The 18049-nt window shown below is 42.2% G+C and overlaps 1 protein-coding gene across 3 annotated transcripts in view; it reads left to right on the top strand.

The window, feature by feature from the left end:
- Window positions 1-17780, top strand: part of GABRG1 (gamma-aminobutyric acid type A receptor subunit gamma1) — an 86264-nt gene extending 68484 nt beyond the window's left edge. Inside the window, exons 7-9 of one of the 3 annotated variants that reach the window (XM_077301879.1) lie at window positions 116-268; window positions 3277-3488; window positions 14280-17780. In XM_077301879.1, coding sequence (XP_077157994.1) covers window positions 116-268; window positions 3277-3488; window positions 14280-14579 — 665 coding nt within the window. In that variant the 3' untranslated portion in view covers window positions 14580-17780. Of the gene's footprint in view, window positions 1-115; window positions 269-3276; window positions 3489-9709; window positions 9824-14279 lie in introns of those variants that run through there. The other 2 variants (XM_077301881.1, XM_077301880.1) reach the window with 2 other exon arrangements.
- The last annotated feature ends 269 nt before the right edge of the window (window positions 17781-18049 follow it).

Raw genomic sequence — 18049 nt, 5'->3', positions numbered from 1 at the left:
AGTAGCAATTTTCATCCACAGTAAGGTATCATTTTTGGGGAGGAAAGGCAAAATGAAATGTTTAGCGGAAAATCACTTGCATGGTATAATTGATTGTGGAATTCTTTTCTTGTAGGGGATTATGTTGTCATGACGATCTTCTTTGATCTGAGCAGACGCATGGGGTATTTTACGATTCAAACATACATTCCTTGCATACTGACTGTTGTTCTGTCCTGGGTCTCGTTCTGGATCAATAAAGATGCAGTGCCTGCAAGGACTTCCTTAGGTACCTGTGCTCTTCCAACTCACCTGTACATCAGTGATTGCACACTTATAGACATGAGCACCAGAAAGAAAACCGGCCAGCGGTGATTGTATCTTAAATGATGTTTACACCCTTTTAATTTCATTGACTTCACCACGCTTAAAAGGGTCAACATCTTGCCCTGCAAAAGCAGACCCGGCCTTAGTAGTACAGCTTCTTCAAACAGCATGAAAACGGTAGTGCAATGAGACATACCAGAAAGAAACCCTGGTTCCACAGTGTGCAACTCTGCACCATGATAGTGTGAAATTATTTCCTGGTATGTTGATTTATGGGTGTTGTTCCAGTTCAATGATACATTTTTTCCTTCACCAGAAGTCCATATTGACAGATGCGGAAGTGTCTGTTTTAACTGTTCCCCTTGGCTGGCCATGGCCAAATACGTTCAGCAGAAGAATGACTGCTGTTTGAAAAATGAAACCCTGTGTGCGCCGTTCCATCTAGGATGCTGTATACATGAATTAATCCCTCAAGCAGATAAGCAGGTTTTCAACCATACCAATATAACCCACTGTAGGGGATGAGTTAGGAGGATGCTGGTATGATTGTGAAATCTGCAGGAGCATGCTAGAAGTTACTTCCCGTGAATGGCTTCCCACATAGACCATTATCTGTGTGATTTTATTTGCAGACGACCATTACACTGAGTTAGGTGTAACTCAAGCATTCAGTTATCACTGTCTTTCTCCCAATTTATTTCAGACTATTGAATTAAACTATTGAGCATAATCTTGTAGGGATGCCAACCTCCAGGTGGGACCTGGGGGTTCCCTGGAATTACACTTTGTCTCCTGACTACAAAGAAAACGAATGCTTTGGAGAGTGGACTTTCTGACATTTTACCCCACTGAGGTCCCTGTCCTCCCCAGGCTCCATCCCCAGATCTCCAGGAGTTTCCCAACCTGGCCCTGGCCACCCTACCCTCCCATCCTTCACTATATTCACCATACAGTGGTATGTTAGGCTCATGCAAATAAGCTAATAGAACTTTGGCGCACTTGACTTGCTCACCAACCGCACATTGGCAAATTTGAAGACTAAATAATGATATTGAAGAATAACATGGACTTCAATGGAGTTAAAAGGATGTCTAAAATAATATAATCAGCACAGCCATGGCAACCAACAAAACACAAAAAGAGTGAACTCTGCTTAGAATGACACTGTAAATCGGCCAATTTAACTTGCTATGGTATTTATAGATTTCACTGCTAATGTACTATAGTATTCACGGCTTTTATTTCATTTTATTACTTTATCATTTGCCCTTCTCACAAAGACTCAAGGTGCATTTCAAAATTATAATACAGTGTAATTTCAGCCACAAGACCTTAAAAGTGCGTTTATAGCAAAAGCACCGTAAATTGTAATGCAATAATAATAAAATAGTTCTAAGATTAAAAGTATAAAATGCAAATAGCATAAGGCAGATTATGTTCACATTACTCTGAAGGCTTGTTGGAATGGAACCATCATGTTATACATGACATTTAGATAAATACAATATAGAAATAATATATAGCATAGATCATACATTGCCTTGAATGGGTTTGAAGTTTACATTCAAAAGATCACTGTCACATCTAAACCAGTTTTTGGGTATAATGATGCCTACGGGTGGTTAGTCAAGACAGAATGGTCGATTATGTTGTGGTGTTACTTGAAGGAGCACACAATTTGGAGCTGTTTTGCAGTCCTGGTTTGGAGAGAAAACTCAACCCAGAAATCCTAACAGAAACATTGGTTGTGGTTTGCATTAAAGAGGAATTGAATGGGAGTGGGTGAACACATTACTATTTATTATTTTTTATTTATTTATTTAGATTTATATACCGCTCTCCCCGAAGGCTCAGGGCGGTTTACATTAAAACTAGTCAACGATACATGAAACATTTGAGATAGTGACTTGGCATTCTGCCCTGAACAAACCCAATGACTAGAATTTTAATATCTTAACAATGAAAACCAACCCATGAAAAAGAAGAGGGTAGGGGGGATAAGGAAAGAAAAATGTCAACCCAGAACAAGTTAGGTAACCAAAAAGGTGGGAAGATGGGGGAAAAGAGGGAAGAAACCCTTATATATGTCAGTTATAAAACAACCTAAAATTATATTTCAAAAACTGTAATTCACCTTGTAAATATTAAAAATCTATCATAGCAAATACTTCAAAAAACCTGTCTTACATAGGTTTTATATTCAGATAGATACCTTCCCCTAGTGTTAAAAAAAATGTTTGAGTAAAACTTCTCTTATACACAGGGGGATGTCACATATTTACAAGCCTCTTTTCTGTGATCAGGTACAAATATAAATAATATAAAATACAGGGTAAGACAAACCAAATGCATTTTGCCCATTAGACCTTCCCCAGTGGTTTACATTTGTGCAATACACACTGTACAAAATTACAACATGCCTGACCAAAGCACTGACCATCCTCACGGGCTAGGTATCCCTCGATGCTGTTAATTAGGACCATCAGAGAGATCTTTCCAGATAGTTGATGTTAGTGGTCCAAATTTCTCTATAAGCCAGGTCTGCATAAAACATTGCCCATTTGGTGTGTAGAGTCAAAGACAGGAAACCAAATGCATGTCTAAAGTTTTTGGAACATCATTTTATTTTTTCCCTAATTTCATTTATATTTCAACCTAAGTGCCCCCCCTCCCCCAAACACCTTTCTGGTTAACTAGATTTTAATTGGGTTCCATTCATGCATCTCAGTCAGCGGAGTCCCAAAGCATCTGGCAAAAGTAACCCAATTAAAATAGCACAAATCATTATGAACACAATGTGTGTGTGTGTGTTTCTGTGGTTTATGCAGCCATGCCACCACAGCCCATGGTAGTGCATCCCTCATAGATCCATATATATGTCCTGTTGTGTCTTCTAGACTCTTGAGATAGAAATGTTCCTGGGTTTCTCATGATAAACCCCCCCAAAACTGTTCTGTTATTCCTGAACAGGCATCACCACCGTCTTGACGATGACCACGCTGAGTACAATTGCGAGGAAGTCTCTTCCCAAGGTTTCTTACGTCACAGCAATGGACCTTTTTGTCTCGGTGTGTTTCATTTTCGTGTTTGCTGCCTTGATGGAGTATGGCACCTTGCATTATTTCACCAGCAACAAAACAGGAACCAAGAAGAATGACAAGCAAGGAAACAAGAAACCTGGGGTAAGTGCAAAAGTTGAGTGAAACATTCGGAAGAGTGAGACAGTAGAGATAATGTTTGATCAAACAAAACTGCTCTATGGGTGAAGTTTTCCAAATCCAACCCAAAGAAGCCCAGAAATAGTTAAGAAGGGGTGCCACATAAGCCCCCAGAGATCAGCTTAGATTTGGAAGGGAGCTCGTTCATCCAAATAATGACCGAATAGTATGATGGGCAGAGCCCATATTCCTTGGCTGAATGGAGTGAAAAGTCTGTGGGAGGGAGCACACGGGCCTCTCACTTCCTGTCCTGGCTTGGCCTTGTCTACATGCATTTAAGTCAACAGGGTAAAAGAGATCTATTCTGCTGTATAACAACATCTCCCAACCTGTGGGACAAAACCCAAAAATGGGAGGGTGACACCTCTGGAACTGGGTTGCAGGCCAGCCCTTCCAAATGGCATCTCCTGCACTTTGCATCTCCACCTCCCTCTTTATGACAATAATAATGAGGGGTCAGGAAGGCTATCTAGCAAGTAGTAACCTCACGGTAGTAGCAGAAGGAAATGGGGTGCAGAGATTGGAGAGTAGCTGGGAGCTGTTCAGTATGCCATGGAAAAAAACAGAGGAGGGTAGAAAAGGGGTGGTGGTGGTGGGGCTTCATCTGAGCACTGTTCCTGCAGCAACCTAGCCTCTTGCTTCTCCCATTGCAGCACCTCATTGGTAGACATAACCCAGAGAGCCCCTTGCCCCCAAACCCTTCCCTATCTTCTTCACATAACTTCTAGAGCAGCCTTTCTCTACTTTTCCACCCTGAAGCATTCTTCAGGCTTTGAGAAACCCCAAAAGTGGTGCGATCGTGAAAAATATGGTTGGGAACCAGAACTGTGGATACGCCCACCCAGGGCCCCTCCCCTTCCTACCTCCTCCAGGCTCATCATTGGCCATTCTGGGGGGGGGGGCAGATCAATATGACCATAAATGATCATATAACCCAATGGGAGAAACCCCAGGGATTCACAAAACCTTGGTTGACTAGGCCTGTTCTAGACTCGGCACACCCCAGGCACTCCTCCTTAAACTCCAGCTGACAACTTATGCCTAGAGAGGCCATTTGCCATTGTGTAGCAACTGTAGACTTCCTTGGTGGTTTCCTATCCAAGTGCCAGACAGAGCTGACCTTGCTTAAGTTCTGACAAGATTGGACTAGCCTGGGCTATCCAGGTCAGGGGTTCAAACAATTACGATCTACTTTATGATATCTTTATGCTGTTAGATTGGTTATGCTGAGAGCCAGGGACTGACCGAGGTCATCCGGGGAGCTTCTTGGTAAAATGTGGACTTGACCCATGTCACCCACATCCTCATTTGAAATTCAAATGACTACCTGAGATCTTAACAGAATATATAGAGGGTATTGCTGGATATACTTTTAAATTCTTGATTTTTGCCACGCAAACTAAAAATAGTGTTTTCAGTTTCAGTCTGAGGTCTTGGAAATAGGTCAAATGGTAACGTAATAAATAAGTAAATTCTCTGAGATCTCTTTTGGATGGTGCTTTCACTGAAAGTTATATCTGCCGTGGGTTGAAAGTGGTCTTTTTTTGGCTGTAGCACAAGCCCTCTGAAACAGCTTCCCAGGAGAAGATAGCAGGGGTAGTCAACCTGTGGTCCTCCAGATGCAAATGCTGGCAGGGGCTCATGGGAATTGTAGTCCATGAACATCTGGAGGACCACAGGTTGACTACCCCTGCTTTACTGGACTGCCTTCAGAAGCTTGGAAAACTCTTTTTTTTTTCTGTTGCTGGCAGCACCCTGGGAATTGTATTTTGGACAAGTTGTCGTAGTTCAAATTTTGGTCCTCCTCTTCTGTTTTGTTCTTGGCTAGCCCTGTTTTTGCAAGCCTCCTTTTGCTGCTGCAGACAGTGAGCAAGATGGTGGTTGGGGCTGGGGGAGGTGTTAAGTATTTTAATGAAGTAACCAATGAGACATCTCACTTTTATTCCAGTCTGCACCCCCTCCCCGCCATCTCTTGGGTTTGTGCTTTGTTAGGAAAACAATTCCCTCTGCTCATACAAGCTGCAAACCCAAAATATCTACGAATCAGCATTTTGCATTGTGCCCAATCAAGTCCTGGGGTAGACAACCCTGACATTTATAAATCATGTATGCATTTCTAACTATTTGTGACACTGTGATAAATGGCAAAACAAAAGGAAAACATATTTTATTAATACAGTACAGTCCTACTCTGTCACTTGGTTTTCATGGAGTGTGGCAGGCATGCAGAGCGGGGGGGGGGGGGTCAGGTGGTGAAATATACCCTCTCTTGGGCTGCCAAGCAGAGCAACAATTGCTCCTTCAGCCTCGTGGCTTTTCCAGGAAGAAGAAGAAAACTGGTTTTTTTTTGTATCCTACTTTTCACTTCCTGAAGGAGTCTCAAAGCGGCTTACAATCGCCTTCCCTTCCTCTCCCCACAACAGACACCTTGTGAGGAAGGTGAGGCTGAGAGAGCTCTTAAAGGACTGACTGGCCCAAGGCCCCCAGCAGGCCGCAAGTGTCTCACAGCAGCTTACAATTGCCTTGCCTTCCTCTCCCTACAGCAGACACCTATGAGGTAAATGGGGCTGAGAGAACTCTGAGAGATCTGCATCTGGCCTGAGGTCACCCAGCTGGCTGCATGTGGAGGAATGGGGAATCATCCTGGTTCTCCTGATTAGAAGCCACCGCTCTTAACCATGACTCCACACTGGCTCTCCTGGAGATGGCCAATGCTGTTGCTGCTTCCACGCACCATTTTTCCACTCTGGAAAAGCTATGTTGGAAGGACCACCCTGCCCGTACATCATGGCTGATGTTTTCTGCAGTGTCCAGGCAGTGGCTCTGAGGAGCTCCTGCATGGTAGTCTGTAAGGCTGACCTGAAGAGCATGTTTTATTCCACCTTCCTCCAAGAAGCTGAGGCCACTTATATGGCTCTCTTTCCCAGCCACCCCCCTCCATGTGAGGTATGTGACCCGAAGCAGGGTTTTCAAGCCCGGTCCTCCTAGCTCGAATCCGTCATTCTAACTATGGCACCATACTGGCTACATTTTCACTTTCAGAACCAAACATTCCACTATGTAGCTGGACAGCTTGGAGGGGCAGATTCCTCAGGGCCAAGACCAGGGGTAATCAAACTGCGGCTCTCCAGATGTCCATGGACTACAATTCCCAGGAACCCCTGCCAGCGAATGCTGGCAGGGGCTTCTGGGAATTGTAGTCCATGGACATCTGGAGGGCCGCAGTTTGACTACCCCTGGCCAAGACAGACAGGAAGCTTGGGGATAGTGTCAGGCATTGCAGAGACAAGGCAAGGATGAAGCCCCATAGTTTTGGGATGGTTTATGGGCAGAGCCAGAGGGCTTTTTTTTTTAAAAAAAGAGAGAGGCATTTGCAGAACCCAGTCCCAAGGCTTCACAGCAAAAAAACTGGTTGGAGTAAAACAAATAGAAATACCGTGTGGCAGAAATTGCTAATTATTATTATAATAAACATTAAAAAAAACTTATCACAGTATCTTCCTTCAAATAATTTTAATTGATGGCAGAATTAGCTTGAAGTAAAAATAACCAAAAACATTTTGGTGCTTTACCGTCTTCGGTTCAGTTCAGTTAAGGAAACGCAGAACGGTTGTATGTAACAGTCAAAACATTCAAGTGGTAGTTGGCAAAGAACCTACAGTGGGTTTCTCCGTGATTGTCTCTATGTGCAGCGACTGTAATTAGCCATTTCTGCCACACAGTATTTCTCTTTGATTTACTCCTGCACTGTTTATTCCTTCCACTGTTATATTAAAAAAATGGTGGGGGCAACTCTGGATTCAAATTGTTTGTTCCTTCCTACCAGGCTTCCACAATCCAGGAAAATATTGATCTGCAGTTACACCCTATTATATGCACACATCGTACAAACCAGAGAACAGCTCTGTATTTTTAAGATTCCCAAGTGAAACGCAAGGTCAGGTTGTTGTCCCTAGTCCTTTTGCTTGCTGTTACCTGCTGTGCAGCACACCTGAAGGCTTGAGTTTACAACCAGCGGAGTAGACAACTGGCTCAGAGGAGAGGCTGGAGGTGCTGCATCTCCTGGTGGTCAGAAAGGAGACTTGGAGCGAATCTCTTTAGCTGCAACTCTCAGAGAAGGTGGCTTTAGAGGTGAAGCTTGCCTGGCCTCTCTTAAATTCATTTAGGCACCAAGCTAAGGCATTCCTTCTTAACTTGGCTTTGAACTATGGGGTTTTATCTTTCACATATTTTATGGGCTGCTCCTCATGCAAGCATCATTTTATCAACATCCTCTGAGATTCCACAGGGCAGATTTTATGCCATTGTTGTCTTTTTTTTCACAGTGACACTTGCTTTTTTCCAAGGGTCTTGTTTTTAATGCATTTCTTTTATTAACATTTTTAAAATATACTACTTCTCCAGAAAACTGCTGAGGTGGATTTTAAAATAAAAACAATGCATCAAAATATATTGATTAAAACCCTTAATTCAGGTTTTTTTCAACCAGGGTTTCGTGAAACCCTGAGGATTTTTGATGACTCTGGAAGAGTTTCTGGAATGGGTGGGAGTTATATATATATATATATATATATATATATATATATATATATATATATATATATATATATATATATATATATATATATATATATATATATATATATATATATATATATATATATATATATATATATATATATATATATATATATATATATATATATATATATATATATATTGGGTGATATAACCATATATGGTCATGTCATCCTACTCACCCCCTCCCAAAATGGCTAATAATGAGCTTGGAGGGGGTGGGAAGAGGAGGGGCCTTGGGTGGGCATATAAACAGCTCAGCTTTCCAACCATATGATAGGATCACTTCTGGGATTTCTCGAAGCTTGAATAATGTTTCAGGGATTCCTCGACAGTAACAAAGTTGAGAAATGCCGCCTTAATTAAAAGCCTGAGTGAACAGAAATGGTTTGTCCTGGCACTTAAAATAAAGCAATGTAGGTACCAGGTGATCCTCAAGGGGGAGATGATGTGCCACCACTGAACAGGTCCTGTCTTTTATTGCCACCAACCTCACAGTGGGAGCACAGTGAGAAAGGTCGATGAGCAGATTTTAGCTGGCAGACAGTCTTATTAACAGATTTATATTCCGCTTTGCTGTCCTTAAAAGGGCTGAGAAAGTGACTAACAATTCAATATATACAAGATAAAAATATGGGTTTGAAGTATGTGAGATAATAAAGTCATCCCTCCTCCCAAATATGGATCATTAAAATACTTTCTAAAAAAGTTAAAATAAATATGAAACAAATTAAATACATACAAATCCTAAAATCATTGGTTAGGAAGGAGGGATCATTGGGGGAATGTCAAAGCAAACCAAACAAAAATCTCACCTGCTGGTAGAAGCTGCAAAAGAAGGCAACAGATGAATACCCCTGGGAAGAAAGTTCCATAGATTTGGTGCCATGACCAAGAATGCCCTCCTGAGCATAGAAGATAGAGTACCCGAAGCAGGGCCTCCAAAGATCTGTAATGGTTGGGTGGGTTCATAAGTGATCAGGTGTTCATTCAGGAATGTTGGTCCCAAACAATATAGGGCTTTGAAGGTCAAGGCCAGCACCTTGAATTGTGCCCAGAAACAAACTAGATGTCAGTGTAGACAGGCCAAGAGTGAAGTGGTATGGTCCCTTCCAGTCTACATCCTGGCTGCACAATTCTCCATCTATTAAAGTTTCCATCCACTTTTCAAGTGTTTAATGGTTTTATTAGTTAAAAAACATCTTGAGCAGGTCTTTGGAGAGATTGCATATACCTTTTCGTGGGGACTCTGGTCAGTTTTGTCACTTCCTTCTCCCCCCCCCTCCCTCCTGCTTATAGTTCTCAGTCTTTCATCCAGTTGTCACTTGAAACTGCCCTTTTTGTGGCAAAGAAGTTTCAAAAAGGTCACTCCTGTTCCTTGCTAGGGTGATGAGAGATCATTGCTGGGTTCTGATGCTGTAGACGTTGGGTATAATGTGTTCTACATTTTTGTATGCTTCCTGGAACAGAAATCTTTTTTTTTGGAGGAAAAAAACACACCCAATGATTAAATAGTCAATAATTATACACTAGAACTAAAGAGCTGATCCCAAGATGCAGTTTCTTTTTTTTTTAATCTGCCAATCTTTACTCTTCCCTTTTTTTAGCTATAAATGCTGGCTATGCCCCTTGTAGATCACCATGCTCCACCAAGTCAAAACAGCTGGTGATCGCTGCCCCCCAAGACATGTGTTAAATCCGTGGGTTCAGAGGTGGACATGGACACTGGATTTGAGCTCATTATTATGACTTCAGAATGGTATGAAGTTCATTATTATTATTTGAACTCATTATTATGACTTCAGAATGGAACTGAACTGAACCAACTCCACCCTCCTGAAAACCCCAATTTATATATATAAGCAAACAATGGGTCTTCCTGCCAGTGCATGCTATTGGTCAATTTCAGTTTAAACTGACTTGACCCGCCAGATGGGATCTAGCGTGCATTGGTCAGTTACATTGTAAGCTACAATCCTGCCTCAGACTCATGCTTGACCTCAACAGTTCTACAGATACAACAGTATGCTTGGCCCAAGCCATGGCCAGGGCCTTCTCGGTTCTGGAGCCAACGTATTAGAATGATCTCCCAGAAGAGTTGCAGGCCCTCCAGGAATGTACAAAGTTCCAAAGGGCCTCCCAAACGGAGCTCTTCCACCAGGCATTTAGTTGGGGCCAATGAACTACAAAATAACACTGAGCTGGTCCCCTCTTACAAGAGTCCTCCCCCAGGAATACAAGTGATTTCGCAAGTCAGCTCATATACCAGTGTATAACAGAATCAAATGAGCCTCTTGTGGTGCAGGGTGGTAAGGCAGCTGACATGCTGTCTGAAGCTCTGGTCGTGAGGCTGGGAGTTCGATCCCAGCAGCCGGCTCAAGGTTGACTCAGCCTTCCATCCTTCTGAGGTCGGTAAAATAAGTACCCAGCTTGCTGGGGGGTACATGGTAATGACTGGGGAAGGGAATGTCAAACCACCCTGTACTGAGTCTGCCAAGAAAACGCTAGAGGGTGTCACCTCAAGGTCAGACATGACTCGGTGCTTGCACAGGGGATACCTTTACCTACCTTTAATGGAATCAAAATGCACTTTATGGTTTTAACTGTTTTGGTGGTTTGGGATATGATGTTTCTATCTTGTAAACCGTCCTGAGCCAGTACACTCCAAACATACGTCAATATTAACAACCACAGATGTTTTGCCTATCCCTGTGGTCTTTTTGACATTGGCAGTGGTGGAAAGTGCCATCAAGTCTCAGTCAATTTATGGTGACCCTGGATGGCTTTCAAGGAAGGAGACATTGAGAGGTGTTTTGCCATTGTCTGCCCCTGTGTCTTGACCCTGATATTCCATGGTGGTCCCCCATCACAATTCTAACCAGGACTGAACCTGCTTAGCTTTCAACACCCGATGAGGTCAGGCTAGACTGGGTATACAGGTCAGGACCTTTTTGGCACTCCAGACACATTTTGACATGTGACCAAGTATTTGGCTGCTGAACTGCAGTGATTTTCTTTCTCTTTGGGGACACAGACTTGACTGCCCTGCTGGCTGTGCTGCTAACCGCTGCCTTCTCACTGCTGTGAGCCTGAGCTTCCAAAAAGACTCACATGCCAGGAACATAATAAACATTTAATAATCCCCAAATGGAAAACATACTAAAACATTAATGCACAGCGTATCATTAGAAAATATATAAATTTAGTCAGCTCCTATAAATAAATAAGATGTTACTCCTTCTTATTACAAAGTGAAGCGTTTTATGATGTTCCTAAACATAATAGCAGAATGAGGGAATTCTGAAACAGGGCTGCAAAGAGCGCTCTCAAGCAGAAGAGTGAGAAGAAGCAAAGGAATCAGAAGACCTTTATTGGCATAAAAAAATGCTAAGGATTGGGACAGAGGAACCTCTGAGATTTAAATCATTGTAATTACATCATCTCTAAGTGCTGAAGCAAACACTTACAACAAACAAACCATCAGATTTGCAATTTCCGGATTGTTTGCCATCAGAAGTAAAAAATAACGGATCACATCTAGCCATGCCACTCAGCTAAGGGGGGGCGGGACTTTTTGGCAACAGAAGGAGTCTTCTGCAGAAGCAAAGTTCCATGCTAGCTGAGTGGGGTAATGGGTTACACTCCAGTCATTTATTATGACTGCCACCATATACATTGGTCAGTTCTAGGGTTACCTTTTGCCAAGCACTGGTGGGGGAACTGCCACTGGCATCTGTTTGTTCCTTCCTTTATTCCTTTATGTATTTATTTGTGACATTTGTCTACCATTCTCCCCTAAGGCTCAGGGTGGTTCACATGGAACGAAAAAAAAGAACAGTACATCGAACTCTGTTTCTATGTCAAATAATAATAGCAATAAACAGAGAAAACAACTGTCAGGAATCAGGCTGAGCCCAGCCTGTGGAGTCCCAAGTAAAGGCACATTCGAAATCCAATAGTCAGTTGCAAATTTCCGAGAAAGAGCTTTATTAGGCTAAGTCCACAGAAAGCTAAAGCATGCCAAGATCTTCCTAAGCAAAGATCTTGATAATAACAAAGTACAAAGGAACACGCGGGGCAGTTACAGAGCCCACCAAATAAGGGAGAGGGGCCAAAGGTATTTCGGGGGGAGAGTGGAAAAGTAACAGAGGAGAGTCGGTTCCCAAGCCGCCAGATGGTCCGGAACCTTATCAAGCGGTTCGCACTTTGTTGAGACTTTGGGTTGTCTCCGCAAGGTCACTTACAGTAAGATTGATACATTCGCATGGAGCCTCTCCCGCTGGGAAAGGAAGGGAGTAAGAAGACCAGAGGACAGGTTTATTGCTTTATGGCCTTGGCCAGAGCTGGCCAGTAAGATCAGAGAAGTGTGAGAAATGCAGCATCAGGATGGCATGAATCTAGGTTCATGACAACAACAGTCTAACAATAATAAATAAACAATCTAGCAGACCCCAGGTTGGTCAGCATATGGGTTCAAAGGAGGAAGGTTCAGGCCCCAGTCAGTGTTGTTTGGCTTTAGTCAGCCTCAACCAAATGCCGGGTGGAGGAGCTCCCATTTGCAGGTGCTGCAGAACTGTTTTAGTTCCATTAGGGCTTTATCTCCAATGGGAGTTCATTCCACCAGGACAGAGAAGGCTCTGGCCCTGCTTGAGGTCAAGCGGACTTCCATGGGACCCGGGATCACTAGCCAGTTGGAGGTGGCAGAACACAGAGCTCTTTGAGGGGTGTAGGCAGAGAGGCTAGCCCTTGGGTACACTGGGCCCAGACTGCATATGTCCTTGAAGGTAATTACCAAAACCTTAAGCTGGAATGTGACTCTTCCAGTTATTCTCCTCTAGTAGGCATATGACTTTTATCTACATTGATCCCACAATCCTCATCTTAGCCTTTTTGGTTAGTCTGAAGGGGTTTTCTCCTCTCTTGGACACTGTCAGGATCCATCTCAGTGTTTGTTTGAATCTACAGAAAGGATGCTGATCATAAATGGTTTTTAGGAAGAACTATTGTGGAAATTGGAGGGGGGGGGGAACCCATCATGTTGGCCAAATTGGTTTCTCTGAGAGTGTGTGTTTGGTTAACAGAGCAGACTAACATTGTTTAACAGAGCAGACTTCAATTGCTTGAAGACCTAGATAGATTGTATGAATAGCAACATTACAGCTTATTGATATGGACATTCTTTTACATTTGGGTGTTGAGGCATTCTACTTGCTTTGATCCCAAAGCTTATCCGTAATGCTTACAATTCAATTAAAGGAATTAGATTCTTTCAGCCAACAAGATATAATTGTTTAGTAACCAAAATGTCAAAAACAGGCCCTATCAGGAACTTTTATTTCTTTACATGATAAGCAATTATCTGCCTGCTCCATTATAATGTGTCTAAGTGTTGCATTTTAACAACATTGCTGATGGTAATTGGCTCAATTAGATCCTAAATGTTATGAAGAATGCTGAAAAAGCAGCTTGTGCTGTAATACCAATTTAAAATTTAATCATACAATTTCAGCAACTTTTGTCAAAGCTTTTGAATGAATAATTCCTTGGGCTGCTGGTATCCTTTCAGTTCAATTAGACAAACCCCAGCAAGATATACAGTCATTGATTTGAGGCTCAGCCACCATGTTGGGAAAATAGAAGGACCATCTCTTTGCCAAATTAGGGACTTGGGTCTAATAACAAGGCAGTCCAGTAAAGCAGGGATAGTCAACCTGTGGTCCTGACAGCATGGCAATGTCTGTAGACAACAATGACTGTAGACAACAAGTTTCCCTGTTGGAGAAGCAATTTAGATTTTCCTTATCAAATGGTCACTGGAAGATGCAAGAGCACTGATGCATGAGAGTTAGTTTCTTCATCCTTTCTTTGCTCTGGTGTAATTCCATAGTAAACATACTACTACTACCACTTCATCCTTTCCTGAGATCATAGAATCATAGTGCCATTTGGTTAAATAAATATCTACTCCAAAGCCCTGGTTCTCCCCCTTTCATGCAAAACAATGGCCGGATATGCCAATCCAACATGATGTTCTGATACAATAAACACACTCCTTACATTGGACGAAAAAGATTGTAGTATGTGCAACTGATGAATGGGATTGCGAGAAGTTGTGTGGCTTTGCTTTGCGCCGATGAGACTTGAGGAAGACCTGCCCTCTTATCTTCTTGTTTTTAGCATCCACCTGCTCTCGCTGTCCGCCCTGGCTCAACATTAATCCCAATAAACAATATCCATCACCTTCAAGAGCATGATGACCGTTATGGCTATGAGTGCCTCGAAGGTAAGGACTGTACCAGCTTCTTTTGTTGCTTTGAGGACTGCCGCACAGGATCATGGCGAGAAGGAAGAATACACATTCGGGTGGCCAAAATAGACTCCTACTCCCGGATCTTCTTTCCCACAGCCTTCACTCTGTTCAACCTTGTTTACTGGATTGGTTATCTTTACATGCAACCCAAATACTACATCAAGTGATGGCTATTTCTGAGCACCTTCTGTCCTGTATGCTACACATGTTATGTGTTTGAAAGTTTTTGTTCAAATTGTGTGGTTAATCTGCTACCGACTGCCATTCAGATTGGAATGTAATAGTCCTCAAAAGATCCCTGGTCCTAATTATTTACAGGATAAATTGAGGTTCAATAGAACTGTGCTCAGGCCTAGTTCCTGTGTTCCCAAAGCTGAGCCATTATTTCTACTGTTTGAAGATATCTTACAGGAACGGGAGAAACTATGACAACATCCAACAGCTCCATTGTTGGTCTTTTCCAATTGATCTCATCAGATAATACAGAAGTGACAGCTACAGCATTTAGATGATATATTTATCAATCTTATTTATACTGATAAAGAACTGGCCATGGTATGTGATGTGTTTGTACACCTTCAATATTTATTTATTCAAAGTATTTGCATCCAACTTTTTGATCAGGGATCACCAAAGCAGCAAACTCCATTAAAAAAAATTGAAAACACAAGTATCCAAATAAAAATTAACAAAACAAAAGCAACATTAAACTAAATCACCATGGAGAGAGGGATCAGACACCTGGTAGCAGAAGAGAAAGAAGAATCAACTCAGGGAGGATGGGAAACTCCTCTTAAAAAGTCACATTGTCACTTGTTGAAAGGTGAACAGTGCAGGGGAAAAGCAGATTTCCTCAGCAACTGCATTCCATGACATTGGGCTGTCACCCAAAGGCCCTATAATACATGCCAGTAAGGGGGACATTAACAGGTAGAGGAATGCATGAAAAGGTACCAGACATTGATTTGAGAGGTCAAGCAGAGTATATGGCGCAAGTATTCTCTATTCTGCAAAAATTACAATGGGGAATTCTTTCTAGATGCTAAAATAGAATAGTACACCAAATTCTACAGGGGACAAGTATGGCATTACTGAGAGAATTTTGTTAGCTAATGTTGCAGTTCTGAAGACTGTTGGAACACTTGGAAGAGGTAGTCATGATTTTCTCCAGTTCCCATTTCATTTCCAGCCTCCCTTTTACGGTTCCTAATGACCTACTGACCTCCAGGAACAACATTTTCAGGAGACTCAGTTGGCTGTAGTGGGAGAGTGGAGCAGGAAATTCCTACACCATGAGCTAATTTCATTGGATACAAACTGTTGTATTTGATAAGTCACATTGGCCCAAATCTTTTAATGGCAGCAGGAAGCACCAGTTCCTTGGAGGCTGTCAATCCATGTGCTTTAAAATGTTTACTCAGAGAGAAAGAAAAAAATAGGAATGGACTATCAATCCTGAGGCCCTTGGCCATCCGGAACCTGAGAGCTGTCTGTTGGGGTTTGGCCTATGCATGACCACTCAGTTCTTGACAGACCTAAATAGCCCAGGCAAGCTCAGTCCTGTCAGATCTCAGAAGTTATGCAGGGATGACCCTGGTGAGTATTTGGGTGGTAGTTCCCCCAAGGAACATTAGGAGTCATGACATGGAAGCAGGAAATGGCAAATCACCTCCAAACGTCCCTTTCCTGGTTGCTAAACAATCCTTGGATCTCCTGGTTACACAAAACATGCCATATGATAAATAGATAAGCTTGCCAGACATAGGGGATGTTAAATGAGCAAGAAATCTTCTTAATAGCAATAGGCCAGGGCAGAGCAGGTAAGACCCCCTGATCTGAGCAACATGGGAACTGTAGTCCTCTGCTGCCTGCAGCTCTTGTGCCTTTCTTGTCTTTTAGGTCTTCAGGCCATTTCACCCTCCTTGCTTTGCTTCCTCTTGACTTTAACTTGTCCTGCTGTCAACTACAGATTGGCCAGTCACCATTCAGTCACTGTATTGTTCTGAAATTGTATTGTTCTCTGTTTGGCAATTCACTTTTTATTAATGGTGATAATTCAACTAGGAAAAGTTCTGGATGGAATTCCAAAATGGGGGCACGTATAGGTTGCTTCAGTGTTCAGTTCCTTCAGTCCATTTATATGGCCTCCCCCCACAATCACCGTTGCAGATAAATACGTTGCTAAACAGTGGCAAAAATATCAATGAATGGAATCAATGTTTACTTAACATAAACCTTGGTGTCATGTGATATCTGAATCAAGCCAACATGCTCAACAATAACAGGCAGTTGGGGGGGATATAAATTAGGGGGGAAGAAATCTGGTAATAAAAAACAGAAGGTTGTATCTTGTGACCATTCCACTAATAGAAGAGGGACTGTCTCACTCAATTTTCCTTCTTACTGATGCCCCTGCCCACACATTAAAAGGTCCCCCATCACCAACAGTGCCTTTTGGGGGCTCCTGATAAAAGGGTAAAGGAGGGAAAGATCTATGTCTGCTAGTAGCATGGAGCAGGATACAATCCAGAATAATGGACAGTGTGCTGGCTTCACTTTGGAAACAAGGCCAAGTGATTCAGAATACCAAACTCAGCAAGATTTTCAGAGCTGAATCTAGCAACTGTAACCTTCCTTGGAGTGTAAAATATATTATGGAAAGGCAAAAGTTTCCACCACTATTTCTTTCGGGTCAGCGACAAATGCGTCAGACAAAGTCCATAAATCCAACACTTTATGAGATACTGAAATAAAAAGGAATGCATGAGTTAAACAGTCTTTAGCATGTTTGAGAATGTCAGATGAGAATAAAAGTGATTGCAGACAAAACAGTTTATCAGCAATTCTCCCAACATTACCCCACTCATGAGTGAGAGTCCTTGAGCATCAAGGACACAAGAACACTGGTGCTTTAATTGTTATGACAACATGTACAGTTTAAAAGCAAACATCCATCCATAATCTCACGCACACATTGAATGTGCAGAGGGCAACTGTGATTGGCCAAGGACACATGTCCATGTCATGTTTGAGGTTGTACAGCTTCCCTGGCTGTTTATGTCTACTGTACAGACAATGGATATGACAAGCCTTCAAAGAAGGCAAAGTTGGGAAAGGACAATTACAGTGTTCCAATGCTTCTTGGGTCATTTTTGAACAATTTCTTGATTTTAATGTTTTGTATAAAACTGTCTGATGTACTGGTGTTTTGTGGTTTGGCCACTATCTGTCTGAAGGGACTGGAAATAATTGTTTTTCAAATTTCTAGCTGTATACAGGCAGAGCACTGTCTGGTTTCTTCTTCTGCCTGATGGAGAGTTCCATGAACCTTTCCAACAGAAGTTGGTCCAATAAAGTCTACTAATTTACCTCTTCTGATTTGCACTTTATATTGCAATGTACTTTGATAATCTTAAAGGGTAGTTTGGGTTAGCTGCTAGACTGGCTGAGCAGACAATATCATAGAGGGTTTAGTATATACAAAGTGCTTTTTCTTGGAGGAGTTACCAGTTATTGAGCTGCTCACATCCTAGAGAGGAACTTGACAGAAAAGGACCTAAGGAAGAAAGGATGCCATGGCCTAAAGAAGAAGCAAGAAGCAGACAACAAGCCCATGGAATAAGACCAAGGAGGAAGA

The sequence above is a fragment of the Paroedura picta genome, chromosome 10, assembly GCF_049243985.1.
Source record: "Paroedura picta isolate Pp20150507F chromosome 10, Ppicta_v3.0, whole genome shotgun sequence".
Lineage (NCBI taxonomy): Eukaryota > Metazoa > Chordata > Lepidosauria > Squamata > Gekkonidae > Paroedura > Paroedura picta.
This window is presented reverse-complemented; position numbering and strand designations above follow the sequence as displayed.